This window comes from Hypanus sabinus, chromosome 11 (genome assembly GCF_030144855.1).
Source record: "Hypanus sabinus isolate sHypSab1 chromosome 11, sHypSab1.hap1, whole genome shotgun sequence".
NCBI lineage: Eukaryota > Metazoa > Chordata > Chondrichthyes > Myliobatiformes > Dasyatidae > Hypanus > Hypanus sabinus.
This window is the reverse complement of record NC_082716.1, coordinates 75,634,519-75,649,547: the sequence shown is the minus strand read 5'-3', so window position 1 is coordinate 75,649,547 and position 15,029 is coordinate 75,634,519. Positions and strand designations below refer to the sequence as shown.

General features: G+C 36.6%; 1 protein-coding gene across 1 annotated transcript in view; it reads left to right on the top strand.

Moving 5' to 3' along the window:
- The window catches only part of nuf2 (UF2 component of NDC80 kinetochore complex), a 73,042-nt gene extending 66,720 nt beyond the window's left edge, over positions 1-6,322 (top strand). The window contains exons 13-14 of the mRNA XM_059983635.1: positions 5,049-5,184; positions 5,842-6,322. Coding sequence (XP_059839618.1) covers positions 5,049-5,184; positions 5,842-5,973 — 268 coding nt within the window. The 3' untranslated portion in view covers positions 5,974-6,322. The remainder of the gene's footprint in view (positions 1-5,048; positions 5,185-5,841) is intronic.
- The last annotated feature ends 8,707 nt before the right edge of the window (positions 6,323-15,029 follow it).

Sequence of the window (15,029 nt, the reverse complement as noted above, 5' to 3'; positions counted from 1 at the left end):
CAAATTTATAACCATGCTCATCTGTACAGTAGTTTACATAACTGAGAATAGCTATAGGCTTTTGGTTTAATCTATCAGTTTTAATCAAAAATGTCACTCCTGTCTATTTCAGACAAATATTCTGCATAATTTTATAATTCAGCATAAAATTGAAATAATTATTGGGCATGGGTGTGCAGATTATATGAAATTTAGAGCTTTTTCAATATATGGAACTTGGTGTGCTGCTGAATTCATGTTATATTGGAAGATAAAGCAACAGTGTTAAAACAACTTCAATTTCAGCAGTTATGATGACTGAAATATAAAAGTTAGCTTTTCAAAAGCAATTTATTTTGAATTATATCTTAATATGGAGAAAAGAGTTGGCTGTATGCATTCATACCGTTAACCAAAGAACATCTTCTGAATAAGACTCTTAGATGATCTGCACGTAATTGCTGATGAGTGAAAATATAAATGAGAGCATTTTCTTGGTACATCTGACTTCAGGCTCTGCCTCTGGACTTACCATTTGGGTCCAGGGGCATTTTGTAAGTTGCTGAGCAAAGAAAACATACATTTCTCTGACTCATCACCTTTTAATTTAAATGATATGCATTTTGTATTTAATAATTGTAATAAATTTAGACCAGTTTGTAGAAATTTGTTGCCACTTTGACACACAAGTCTTTTCCGTTGATCAGTGTCAAGAGCCAAATGAATTCTCATTTAATTTAATTTCAAAGTAATAATTATATTTTTGATTTACAACTGTGTTTAAATCAACTTCTCAGTTTTTAAACTTCTTAATTTCACAAAGAACTGGAGTTTAATTCCACAAAGGGAATACAAAGAAGGTTCACCAGATTGATTCCTGGGATGGCAGGACTTTCATATGAAGAAAGACTAGATCAATTAGGCTTATACTCACTGGAATTTAGAAGACTGAGGGTGGATCTTATTGAAATGTATAAAATTCTAAAGGGATTGGACAGGCTAGATGCAGGAAGATTGTTTCCGATGTAGTGGAAGTCCCGGACAAGGGGTCACAGTTTAAGGATAAAGGAGAAGCCTTTTAGGACCGAGATGAGGAAAAACTTCTTCACACAGAGAGTGGTGAATCTGTGGAATTCTCTGCCACAAGAAACAGTTGAGGCCAGTTCATTGGCTATATTTAAGAGGAATTTAGATATGGCCCTTGTGGCTAAAGGGATCAGGAGGTATGGAGAGAAAGCAGGTACAGGGTTCTGAGTTGGATGATCAGCCATGATCATACTGAATGGCGGTGCAGGCTTGAAGGGCCGAATGGCCTACTCCTGCACCTAATTTCTATTTTTCTACATAATAAAAACAAGCTGTAGTGCCTATTTAAAAAGTATTCATCCCCTTGGAAGTTTTCAGGTTTTATTGTTTCACGACATTGAATCACAGTGGAGTTATTTTGGCTTTTATGACACTGATCAACAGAAAAGACTTTAATGTCAAAGTGACAACAATTTTCTACAAATTGGTCTAAATTCTTTACAATTATTAAATACAAAATAGTTGCACAAGTGTTCGCTCCCTTCAAGTCAGTATTTTGTAGAGGCACCTTTGGCAGCAGTTACAGCCTTGAGTCTGTGTGGATAGGTCTCTATAAGCTTTGTGCATCTGGACATTGCAATTTTTACCCATTCTTCTTTACAAAACTGCCCAAGCTCTGGCATATTGCATGGGAATCGTGAGTGAACAGCCCTTTTTAAGTACAGCCACAAATTCTCAATTGGATTGAGGTTTGGCCTCTGACTTGGCCACTCCAGGAGATTACCTTTGTTTTTTAGCCATTCTGGTGTAGCTTTGTCTTTATGCTTGGGCTCATTTTCTTGCTGGAATACAAATCTTCTTCCAAGTTGCAGTTCTCTTGCAGACTGCATCAGTTTTTCCTCCAGGATTTCCCTGTATTTTGCTACATTCGTTATACCCTCTACCTTCACAAGCCTTCCAGGGCCTGCTACAGTGATGCAGCCACCAACATGCTTCACGTTAGCATGTTGATTCTAGCACTTGTCTAACTTGTGCTTTTTAGTATGCTTTTCGTGGAGTTGCTTGGAGTGTTCTTTTGTCTTCTTGGTGTAGTTTTTGCCAGATACTGACTCACCAGCAGTTATGCCTTCCAGATACAGGTGTATTTTTTTTACTACAATCAATTGAAACACCTTGACCGTGTGCAGGTCTCCAAAAACAGATCTTCATTTAACTAATTATGAAACCAATTGGCTACACAAGTGATGATTTGGTGTCATATTAAAGGAGGTAAATACTTGTGCAATCAATAATTTTGTGCTTTTATATTTGTAATTGATACAGATCACTTTGTAGAGATCTGTTTTCACTTTGACATGGAAGAGTCTTTATGTGTTGATCAGTGTCAAAAAAAATGCCAAATTAAATCCACTGTGATTCATTGTTGTAAAACATGAAAACTTCCAAGGGGGATGAATACTTTTTATAAGCACTGTAGTCTGAAGGCCATGAGTGATCCATATGGTAATTCTTGCTGCCTGTACCTTGGTGTGCCTTGTGAAAGGATTGTGATGGTAGAGCTGTCATTGCATTTGGAGCCACATGTTTATAAAAGTTTATTCATATTTGTGCTTGTTAACTGGTTAGCAATGGCAGCAACCATAAGTGTATGCTGGGTTTAACCCCGTCTGTTCTGACCAGGGCATAATGTTCTATTGTAGGTATGCATACAAGTAATTGGTTCCAGATATAGGTGTATTTTTAATACAAGCATATTGGTTATACTGTCCCTGAAGCTGGCTTTACTATTCATAAATTCATAGCAGCACTTTGTAACACCCTCATTTATCTTCATGTGCATTGAAATGCTTTCACATTCAAAAACCCAATTGGTTTTTAATATTCCTTGACAGTTATCATTTGCCAAGTGTAGAAACTTCTTTTCACTTGTGCTTCAAATGACTGATTCCTATTTCAGATCCTGTGACTATTAGTTCTTTTTGGTCAACTGCTTTTTAGTATCTATAAAAGTTACTTGTGCTGTGGTTTGTACTCTATGGTTTAGGATGATGTATTATTAATAGGTATAATTGCCTGACAAATCTGTTGGAATTCTTTGAAGTAATAACAAGCAGGATAGACAAAGGAGTATTACTTAATGTTGTGTATTTTCAGAAAGCATTTGACAAGGTGCCACACATGAGGCTGCTTAACAAGCTATGAGCCATGGTATTACAGAAAAAATTCTAGCACTTGTAAAGCACTGGTGAGGCATCATATGGAGAATTGTGAGCAAGTTTGGGTCCCTCATCTTAGAAAGGATATGCTGAAACTGGAGAGGGTTCAAAGATTCACGGAATTGATTCCAGGATTGAATGGCTTGTCACATGAAGACTATGTGATGGCTCTGGGCCTGTATTCACTAGAATTCATAATAATGAAGGGTGATGTCAGTGAAACCTATCGAATGGTGAAAGGCCCTGATAGTGTGGATGGGCAGAGAATGAAAAGTAATAGAAAGAATGGTGAAATCCCAGGTGCTACCTTTCATTATAAGCCGTAAGGACAGATACTTTTTTACCCATTCAACCACCCTTTCTTTCCTTGGAGCCTATTCCAACCTTCCTTACTATATCATACTTTCAACTTCTCAGTGGCAAATTTCAAAAACTCTATCCACAACTCGTCAATGTCCATTTAAAAAAAAAATTCAGTACTTACAAATGGGAACACTTGTGGCTTCTTCCAGCCAAGAGTAAAGAAAATATTGCACTGTTTATTACGTTCCTTCACACTGTATACTTTCTGAACTGCTTATGACTCTAGTTCCAGGGATCTCAATTTTGCTAACAAGTTTTTTGTGCAGCTTGTTAAATGCCTTCTTAAGAACCTATACAGACAACGTGACACCATTCTGTCAACCTTCCCTACCACCTCATCAAATGTTTAGTTTGTTCCTGAGAAATTTAAGGCACTCTAACTTTCCTGATATTTTTTACTGTCTCACGGAGAATCACTATGGAGGTGAAGAGATGCATTGTGACTTAGTTGCACTTTCTGTTCAGGAACAATTATAAAAGTGCCATTTGATGTGTATTGCTCAATGTCTGCTCTTGAACATATTTCAGCACAGGGAGAGAAAAACAATTCATTCCAACAAATTAACTGTGAAACTCTGTTCTTGGCTTGGCAGATTTGATGGGACAATGTAGAGGCTAACCATTCCTTTTTTCATTTCCCCATTTCCTGTAGCCCCCCCAACCCCTTCCATTTGACTCCCACACCTACTCTCATGGTCTGTCCATCATTTCCCTTTCATTCCTTGTGTCCTTCCCTTCATTAAATAGTCTACTATCTTCTATCATCCCTTTGCCTCTTCTACCCATTATCATCTTACATCCCCCTTTCACCACTTACCTACCATCCTCAGCCCCCCCCCCACTGGACTTGCCTACTATCCACTAGTTTGTGCCTCTCCCCCCTCACATTTATTTTGACTTCTACCCTCTTCCTTTCCAGTCCATATGAAGGTTATTGGCCCAAAATGTCAATGTTCATATTCCTCCATAGATGCTACCTGACCGCGCCCAACATTTTGTGTATGTTGCTCAAGATTTCAGGACTTGCTTAATATCTCTTGTCTCTGTCTTACATAAAATTAAGCTCATGATGTACCTGTTCATGTGGTGTTTGAAAGGAAAGCACAGAAGAGACTTTATTCAGTAACCAGTGTAAAACCTGCTCTGGGAATGTTTACATTTCCATACAACAATACATAGTCCCCATCAAGCACTGCCAGGCAGATAAAAGGGAACTAGTGGGAATAAGAGAATGATTGCCATAGTCATTCTCCAATTTCTTTATGATAGTATAATCTGGCTTATTAAAGCATTGTGATATATGGTCTAGAATTTTATTTAAATATGGAGGAGAAATGTGTTCTTGACTTCTGATTTTCATTTTAAAATGCATTTTTCTTTTTTTTTCTTTTTTTTCCTTCCTCAAAAAAAAGTGAGTGTGATCAATTAAAGGTTTTTCTTTTTTTTTCCTTCCTCGAAAAAAAGTGAGTGTGATCAATTAAAGGTTCGAAACCAGGAAATATCTGAGCAGATTGCTCAAATAAACAGTGAACGTCAACATATTTTGGCAAAAATTCAGTTGCTGCAAGAGAACTGTGAGAAAGAGGTGTCTGAATACAAGGTATGTAATAGCAATTTGAAGAAATTATAATATATATAAAACTATAATATAGTTTTTAATATTAATAAGATTGTGCTTTTGGATTTGTATTATTTTGTGTGTGTGTGTGTATAGTTGTGTGAACGTCAACAGGAATTTGAACAGTTTAAACTACCTTAAAACTGTATTTGGTCATAGTAAACAGGAGTGGAGCATTATTTTAACTATATCACTATCTGCAGTTTTAGGAAGATTTGTATTTGATAAGCTGTCAAAGGTATATAGAAATAATTTAATTTGAATTACTATCCTTGTTACTCGTGCCATGACCTAGATTAGGGAGTTTCAGAGCAACACGCTAAATTAATCTCTAGCAAACGCTTCCAATTAACAATCTACTGAACGCTACATTGGTGATAAGATGCAAAATATTTTATTTTGGAAACAAATCTTTACACTTGAGGCTCCATTTTCATCTTATTCATGTAGAGAGGGGAGAGCAATTATTGCAGATTATTGCTTCAGCAGACTGACTACCCTGTGCCCACCAACCAGAAGAAATTGGTGGCACCAATAACTTGAGAGATATGCCCTGGATTTGTTTTTGAAATGTTGGACATAATGCACTATTCTTGGATTGAAGTTCTGAGATCCATCCTGTTATTTATCTATCAACAGAATCTCCTTTCCAAATTGCTGACTCATATGGAACAATATCATGAACATTTGGCCACAGTGACAGAGAAGGCTACACACGAGAGGCGTGAACAAATGACAGAACTGAAGAGGGCCATAAATGAACGAATTTAAAATCCTTTTTAGTCACTTCAAAATTGTGTACAACATATTTTATTAACTTTTTTTTAAAAAGTCTGTCTCTACTGCTTATTCTTAACAAGCAACAAATTATTCTTGATCAGATGTTTCAAAGCTAGCACATTTGTCACTGCTTGACATAATTTGTATATAACAAGATCATAAATGAGAGCCTCTCCCAGTATAATGTCTATACATATTTTGGTATGTGTTTTGAAATAAATATAAAAATAAACTGCAGATTAATGAGAATTGCTATAGTTAATACACAAATAAAATGTGAATGTGTTTCATAGATTAACTGCTATTAAAATAATGGTAAAGGATTGTCGAGGGAGATTGCCTGTTGCCTAAACCGCCAGAGGTCTTTTCAAACTCCCACAGTAATGCTGAATGGTGGGAAGGTTGCACTTTGACTTCAGGTTTAATTGGTTCAATGACAGATTACAATATTTGCAGGAAAATGGGAGGTTTGGTGTCACATTGATGTAATCTCTAAGTGGAGCCTTTAAGCTACCTTTATCACACATCAACTCAACTCAAGTCACCAGTGATGTGTAATTTCTCCCACTATAATTATCCCTCTAATCCTTTCTTCTTTGTGAGTATATCAGGTGTGCCATTTCAATCATCCTTTGTGGTACTGAGTTACACATTCTCTAAAATTCTTTTTATTAACTTGTTGCTCTCTGATTTTCATGCCTCTTTTGTTAATTGTTGTGCATATCGATCTCTTCACAATCCCTCAGTTCTGATTATACATATCTTCTTTGCTCTTTAGATACATAATCATATAGCACATAACAGGCTCTTTGGCCCAGCTTGTCTTTGCCAACCAAGATGTCTGTCTGAGCTAGTACCATTTGCCTACATTTGGCCCATATCCCTCCAAGCCATTTAAATCCAGAATAATAGTCACCTTCCAGTCTTTTGGTACCTCACCTGGGGCTAAATATGATGCAAATGTCTTTGCCAAGTCCCTAGTAAATTTCTTGCTTAGCTTCCCAAAATGTTCTTCGTCCCTCTATGTTGCCATGTGGATATCCAGAATAGTCTGTTCTGAGTGACCTTCAGACTATGGTTGAGCTGCAACAAGCATAATGTGCCTTTTAATGTAAAATTGCTGGTGACCAAAAGTTTAGTGAAACCTTTTATTTTGGAAGAGTCTTGGAGTAGGTTACATCTGAAATATTTTGAAAATTCCAAAAATATAGCAGTTGGTAATGGTAGAGCCCTACAAATCAGGAGCACGGTATTAAACAGAATTCAAGTACAGGGACTTAATGAGGTTGTAGCTTAGAGGCCAGCAAAGAGGCAAGGAAGGGATTTCTTGTCATGTGAGAATGGGGCAATCATCTTCTCAAAGACAGTGAAATAATGACAATACTGTTTTAGCAATGATTATTGAAGGATAATTACTTGCCAAACCACTGGGGAAATCTCTTGCTACTTAAAATAGCTCCATGGGACCTTTGATAGCCATCTGAAAAATAGAGCCATGAGTTAATGCTGGTCTTGTCCTTTGTTGACTTGCTGTACAGTTATTTTGGCAGTTTTATCATTTGCCCTTTTAACATGCTGGTGTTCCATTTAGATTTTTTAAACATTCAGGGATTAATCTACAAATTAGGTGACTTAAGTGCAATTGTTAACATGTGATTAGAAGTTTAACTGAGTATTGAAAATGTGTACACTGTATACATTTCAGTATACACTTCAGTGATACACTGAGGAAAATACTGAATTAATTATTCCCTGTGGGGACAGAAGTCTGATGGGTAAGAAAGGAAACCAAAATTTTAACTGTCCAGTGATGGTTGCTGGCAACCTGATTTCTATTGAGAAGGTTTAACTTTATTCCAATTATCAGTTTGGAAGTGGGATGATATTTTAGACCATATCTAACATTTATTAGAGACATGTCCTCACCTCTCCCTCTCTGTAATCTTGTTCAGGCCTACAGTTCTCTGCAGTATCTCTATTTCTTTTTTTTTAAGTCATCCAAGTTTGACCACTCAACTTTTTATTCAGAATTCTTTCTCACCTTTCTACCCTTTCTGTATATTTTATTAAAACCTACATTTTAAGTCCAAATTTTTGGATCCAGATTTTTATTAGGAATTGATTCTATGGAGCAATGTTTCGAATGTCAAAAATATAGGTCAGCATTAATTAAAGCTATTAATTTTAATAGCTGCTTTCTTTCGTTTTTTTAGAAACCTTGCAATTCCTTCAAACTGCATTGCATGAACAATATTTGAAAGCCAAGACTGATAACATTTGTTCTTTTTAAATCCCGGGCAAGTTGGCAGCAATGATGCATTTAGTTATACAGGCAGTCCCCGGGTTACATACGAGTTCTGTTCCTGAGTCTGTCTTTAAGTTGGATTTGTACAGAAGTCGGAACATGTACATCTGGTATTATTTAGTGTCAGTTAGACAAACGTTTGTCTTCGTATATAGTATATATTTTACCTTTCTATGCATATAAAACACTTAAGAGGTGTATGTATTCCAATAATTAAACCACTGCATGCTTAGTAATAATTGTAGCTTTCATCAGGGCAGGGCCTTTCAAATGCTCAATTATTCTCACTTTATCTGTTATACTTTAAAATTGTTCTGATCGTTGACCGACTGCTTTTCCAATGACCGATGGCCATCTCACCTCTTTCCAAACGCTTTAATTATTTCCACTTTATTTTCAATCGCGATTGCTTCCCGTCAATGAAACAGAAACATTGCTGGAGGTGGCTCCCGAGGTCCGCTGGGTCCTAAGAACCACCACATTGAGACAGGCTAAATGGGATAAGTGGGGGCTGTGCTGGGTTTGGGTACTTGATCATCCACAATATTCTGTGTGGGAATTTAAATGACGTGGCAGTGGGTTTTTTTAACGAAGTCGAGTTGCAAGCTCGACATCAACCCAGCACGGGAACCGTCTATTACTGGATCGAACTCAGGAACCTCCATTCTCCAGCCTGGTGCTGATCTCACTGCACCACCAGCCGACCGGAACGGGTAAGAAAAATTTAAGCCAAATACAAAGTTCAACACTCAACACAGTGTCAATGGCAATGACTTAAAATGGCAGACAGCGTTCTCCTTCCTTGGTTCGTAAGTACGGGTTGTTCGTAACTCGGGGACTACCTGTATCAGGTTACCATTCTTCCTTGTCCATTTAAAGGTCCAGGTCAAAAAATACTTTCTTGGTAATAATACTGATCAATGCACAGTTTTTCAGACCATAGATATGACTTATTCCTGTAGTTTCTTGTGCTGCATAATACTTGGTGAATTCTTCTGGGTGAATATTACTCAAATGAAATGAAAAGGTAGTTGAAAATTATGATAAGGTATATCATCAAAAGATGTTCTTTCATAACATCATGAGAAACAGTGATCAATGCAGTGGAACTATTTTTTGCCATGATTGCAGGCACCCTCCAGCATTGCATGCAAGTAGTGGAAGAAATAGTGGGAAGGATGTGGCTGTTTCTGTGCTGTATTTCTCTATGACCAAGTCTGTGCTGGCCAGCAGGCATACATTTTCACACAAATCCTACCTCAACTCTTTTTATTCTCCTTGTATTGCCAACAATTCACCCCCATCTCAACATGCCGATGTACTCTCTACCCACTAGGGCCATTTTACAGTGGCCAATTAACCTATCAACAGTACTAAGAGTCATAGAAGAAAACGAGAGGCTAAAGGGAGTCCAAGTGATCACAAGGAGAATATGCACTGGAGGTCAGGACTGAATGTCCCAGAGTCTATGCAATTTGTTGAGCCAATTAGGGACCATGTCATGTGAATAGGTTGAGCAAGCTAGGGTTTTCTTTCTGGAGTGAAGAAGATTAGTAATGACTTGATAGAGGTATGCAAGATAAGAGGCATAAATCAAGTATCTAGCCAGAAACTTTTTCTAGGGTGGAAATGGCTAATACAAAGGGGAATACCTTTAAGACAAGTGGACAGATAAATTAAGGGCATTTAAGAAACTTTTAAATAGGCAATATGGAGGGCTACATGGGAGGGAAGGGTTAGATTGATCTTGAGGATTCTCTTGGGGCACTAGATGGAGTAAGTTGCATTTTGGTTTTGCTCCGTTCATTTTTCAATTTTTCTTACCACCCTTTCGCTATCTACATTAAAGTGTTTACAACAATTTTATATGCCTGAACTTTGATTTTTAATCACTGGAAATGAATAACAGAGGGCAAAAGGCATCAGCCAAAGGCAAGGAAGCCAGTAATGGAAGTGGAAGGAGAGAAGGTGATTCTAAACAGTATCCACTCACTAGTCTATGTCGAAGCTCCTGGATGATAAATTAGATTAAAAAAAAATTCTACTTTGGAAGTATTGTTTAAGGAGATCAAAAGTAGACTGGGAGCACTTAAGTGGGAGAGTGAAAAACAACAGCAGCAAATTTCTGAACTTGATGAAGCTGGAAGACAGAGAGATCGTAGATTGGATGAGTTGGAAAAGAAATCAACTTCGACCACTCAAACACTGGAACAGTATAAGTTCAAGATTATTGACCTGGAAAGTCGCAATTGTAGACAGAACCTGCGAATAATAGGACTCTGTGAAGACGTTGAGAGTGGTGACCTTGCTAAATTCTTTTCTCAATTTTTAATGGATGTGTTTAGCTCTGAAGCTCTACTCTCCCTATACTTAATTGTGCCCACTGTGCTTTAAGAGCAAAACCTCCTAAAGAGTTTTTGCCTCAACCTGTTGTACTCTGATTCCACTATGTGCATAGCAAGGAACATTTAATTTGAATTGCCCATCAGAAAGGGGTTATTGAACATGGAGACCTTAAGTTTTGTCTGATTGAAGACTACTGTCCGGAGGTAATGTGGGAAAGATTGCATTTTAAACCAGTGATGTCCGAGCTTTATCAAAGAAAGTTTCAAACAGCTCTGCTATTTCCAGTTTATTTAAGGGTTGTTCTGCCTGATAAATCATGTAAATGGTCAAAGATCACAAATAAAGATGGTAGCGAGACACAGCTTGCAGCGGCCACTCCAGAACTGATGTTATTTGTTAAGTGGGGTGCCATGCGCAATCCTAATCTGATGAAAAACGGATGTGGGAGCATGGAGGAACATCTGGAAATCTCCAGGAAGGCCCTCTTCGTTGCTGCTGCTGCTGTGAGGTCCGGGTCTCTGCTGGGAAGAACAGGCCCCCAGTCCTCGGTGTTGTGTTGCCAATGGCAAAGGTGTCTTAATACACTCGGCAGAGGATGGTGCTCAGAGAAGCTGTGCCGGAGGGGATGGTCGGAGGCTCGAAGGTTCAATGGACTTGGAGTCTGCTGTGGTCAGGGTGCTTTCACTGTGTGCTGTGTGGAATGACGAGTCTATCGGGACCCTGACTTGTGGAAACTGTGTGGTGGTTTCTTTTGAACTTATAGTCTTTTAACATCTTTGGACTATTTTTACTGTGCCCATGGTCTGTTTTTTTTAATCAATTATGCTATTGTTTGCACTGTTGTAACTATGTGGTTTTGTGTAGGTCTTGTAGCTTTAGATTTTGGTCTTGTTTTGTCTGGTGGCTTTGGATCTCCTTTCCGGGAAACACGCTAAGATGGAAGCGCGATATTAATACGCAGCAGCCTCTCCGGACTCTGGATTTGGGGATTGCCAAACATTATGTGGATTTTCTGGTGGAGTCTGTTTTGTCATGTGCTTTTGTGATCTCATTCTGGAGGAACGTTGTCTCATTTTTTTAACTGCATTGCTTTTGTGGTTTCTAAATGACAATAATCTGAATCTGAAAGCTGTGGAAGAAGCTCATCAATTCCTTGAGGATCAACATTTGATCTCAGCTGTCTAATAAATTTACTGTTTCTTCATGTCTGTATTAATCTGGTTTATAAGTTAACCAGTTCAAGATATAGACTTTTGAAGTTTGAAGATTTTTGCCCTTGGTTTGATAACACTTGTACTTTGTTTTGGAGTATTGATGTTTATCATGCTTCTATGTTAAAGTTCCTTTTTTTCTTTAGTATTTTATTATTTTCAATTGTTTGTTTTTGAAAATAATTAAGAATTTGATTTGGTGATTATTTTTTCCCCTGAAATATTAATAAGATTGTATTCTGTTTCACTTTTCAAGATCTCGCCTTTCAAAATGTTTTGCAAATGGCTGACTTTTTTAAACATTTGTTTGGTGTTTGTTATGGCATTCTTTTTTCAATGTTTTGACAATGGGTGGTATTTTGCATTCTTTTCAATTTTGGAGATTTGCCTTCAAGAGAGTGGGGATAGGGGAATTCCTAGTTCGCTTTCTGACTGTCTTTTTATTAATTCCTTTTTAGTTGACTCCAGAATTTTATCAGTTTTTGGGCTTTAGTGGGTGGGGGGGGGGTGGGGCTATTTTTAGTTTAGTTTTAGTTTAGTTTTTTTCATCTGGGCTGATCTGAAACTACGGATATGTCTGAATTGTTGTAACTTTGAGTTCCCCTTTAAACCTTTTCCCCTCTTCCTGATTCATGAGTTTCCTATGCAGTAAGGTTAACCCTTTACATACCATATGATTTATTACAATAAAATGGATAAAATTATTAACTTTGTCTCATGGAATATGAATGGTTTGAATCATCTGATTAAATGGAAGAAGATTTTTAAAGTTTTTCATAGATTGAATGCTCAGATTATCTTTGCCCAGGAAACTTAATGAGGATAATCAGCATTTTTTTTTTAGCAATTTCACTCCAACTCACAGGCTAAGGTGAAAGGAGTCTCTATTTTTATAGAGTCCTTGATTTCATTTGTTCACTATGAAACAATCTCAGACCCGAATGGTAGATTTCTATTCATTACTGGTTTGCTTTATAACCAAAAAGTTGTTATGGTTAATATCCACACACCAAATGCTGACTATCCTGAATTCTTTAAACATCTATGTGCATCTCTTCCTAATTTAAATGAATATACGTTGATCATGGGCAGAGATTTTAACTGTTTCCTGAATCCCTCGATGGACAGGTCTGCGTCCAATCAGGTATCTCCAAACCAATCCGGTATTTTTATTAATTCCTTTTTAGTTGACTCCAGAATTTTACAGGTTTGGAGATTTTTACATCCTATTGATAAAGAGTTCTCATTCTTTTCTCATGTATATCATAATTACTCTAGAATTGATTACTTTTTTATTGGTTCTCAATTAGTTCCATTTGTTACTGCCTGTGAGTACGATGCAATTGCCGTTTCCGATCATGCACCCTTGAAACTATCAGTCAAATTAACTGATGTAACTTTTAGGGCTAGACAATGGTGGTTCAATTCTACTCTACTTTGGGACTTAAACTTTGTTAACTTTATTAAAGAACAGATTGCCTTTTTCTTTTCAACTAACTTTACGGAAGTAATTTCCAGTGGGATATTATGGGATACTTTTAAAGTATATATCTGTAGGCAAATTATTTCATATTCTGCTGGATTGAAAAAAAATTAATAATGAAATACATTGGTTGATAAGATTAAAGAAATTGATAAAAAAATATTCTGCTGCTCCTAATCTGGAGCTTTATAAAATGAGAGTTGAACTTCAGATGCAACACAGTTTGTTATTAACATCCCCAATTGAAAATCAATTACTTAAAGCCAAGAGTCAATTTTATATATATATTAGTGATAAATCTGGTAAACTACTGGCCAACCAATTGAAAGTTGCTTTGGCTAAATGCTAGATTATTGAAGTTCATGAATGGGATGGTATTTTGAAGGTTGACCACAATGAAATTAGTCTTTTCAAGAATTCTATACCTCTTTATACCAATCAGAATTTCCTGACGATTCTACCATAATGAATGAATTTTTAAGAAAATTGAATATTCTGAAATTACCACCTAATGAACGTTTAGCATTAGATGCACCCATCATGGAAGAAGAAATAAGGAAAGCAATTTCTTCGATTAATTTGGTAAAGCACCTGGTTTGGATGGGTATACAGTAGAATTTAAAAACATCTTTTTCAAATCTACTTTTTCCTTGGTTATGTAGGATCTTTAAGGATGCCTTATTTGTAGGTAAGTTACCACAATCCTTTTATGAAGCATCTATTTCTTTAATTCCTTAAAAAAAAGATTAAGGCCCCACTGAATGTACATCATATAGACCAATATCCTTGTTGAATGTGGACTCCAAAATCTTTTCCAAAATATTGGCAATTAGATTGGAAAATATATTGCCACAAGTTGTCTCTGATGACCAGACAGGATTTATTAAAAATTGTTATTTGTATTTTAATGTTAGGAGGTTAATAAATACTGTATATACTTCATCTAAAACTTCAAAATGTGTTACTTCACTTGATGCTGAGAAGGCGTTTGATAGAGTTGAATGGGAATATTTGTTTAACATGCTTGAGAAATTTAATTTTAGCCCAAAATTCATATCTTGGATTAAATTGATATATCATACACCTTTGGCTTCTATACTTGCTAATAATCAGAGATCCCCCTTTTTCAGGCTTTTTCGCGGTACTAGACAGGGCTGTCCTTTTAAGTCCATTACCATTTGATATTTGCCTTGGAGCCCTTGGCAAATGCTCTTCGTGATTCACCCGATCGATATATTTGGCATTATTCGTGGGAATGGGACACATAAGGTAACGCTATATGCAGATGACCTGTTACTATATATCTCTAACCCAGAGAAATCCATCCCTGCAGTAATATCACTGCTTGCTCAGTTTAGTAGTTTGTCTGGTTATAAACTGAATCTTAACAGTGAGCTTTGCCATTAAATATGCAAGTTCCAATCTATAGACAATCACCATTTAGACTGGTTACTGATTACTTATTTGGGTGTTAAAATTACTAAGAAGCATACTGATCTATTTAAAGTTAACTTTTTACCCTTAATTGATCATATTAAACAACTGCTTACTAAATGGTCCCCATTGTCCTTATCATTGATTGGTAGAATTAATGCTATTAAGATGATTATTTTACCTAAATTTCTGTATCTATTTCAAGCAGTACTAATCTTCATTTCTAAATCCTTTTATGATATTATTGATTATAAAAATTACTTCATAT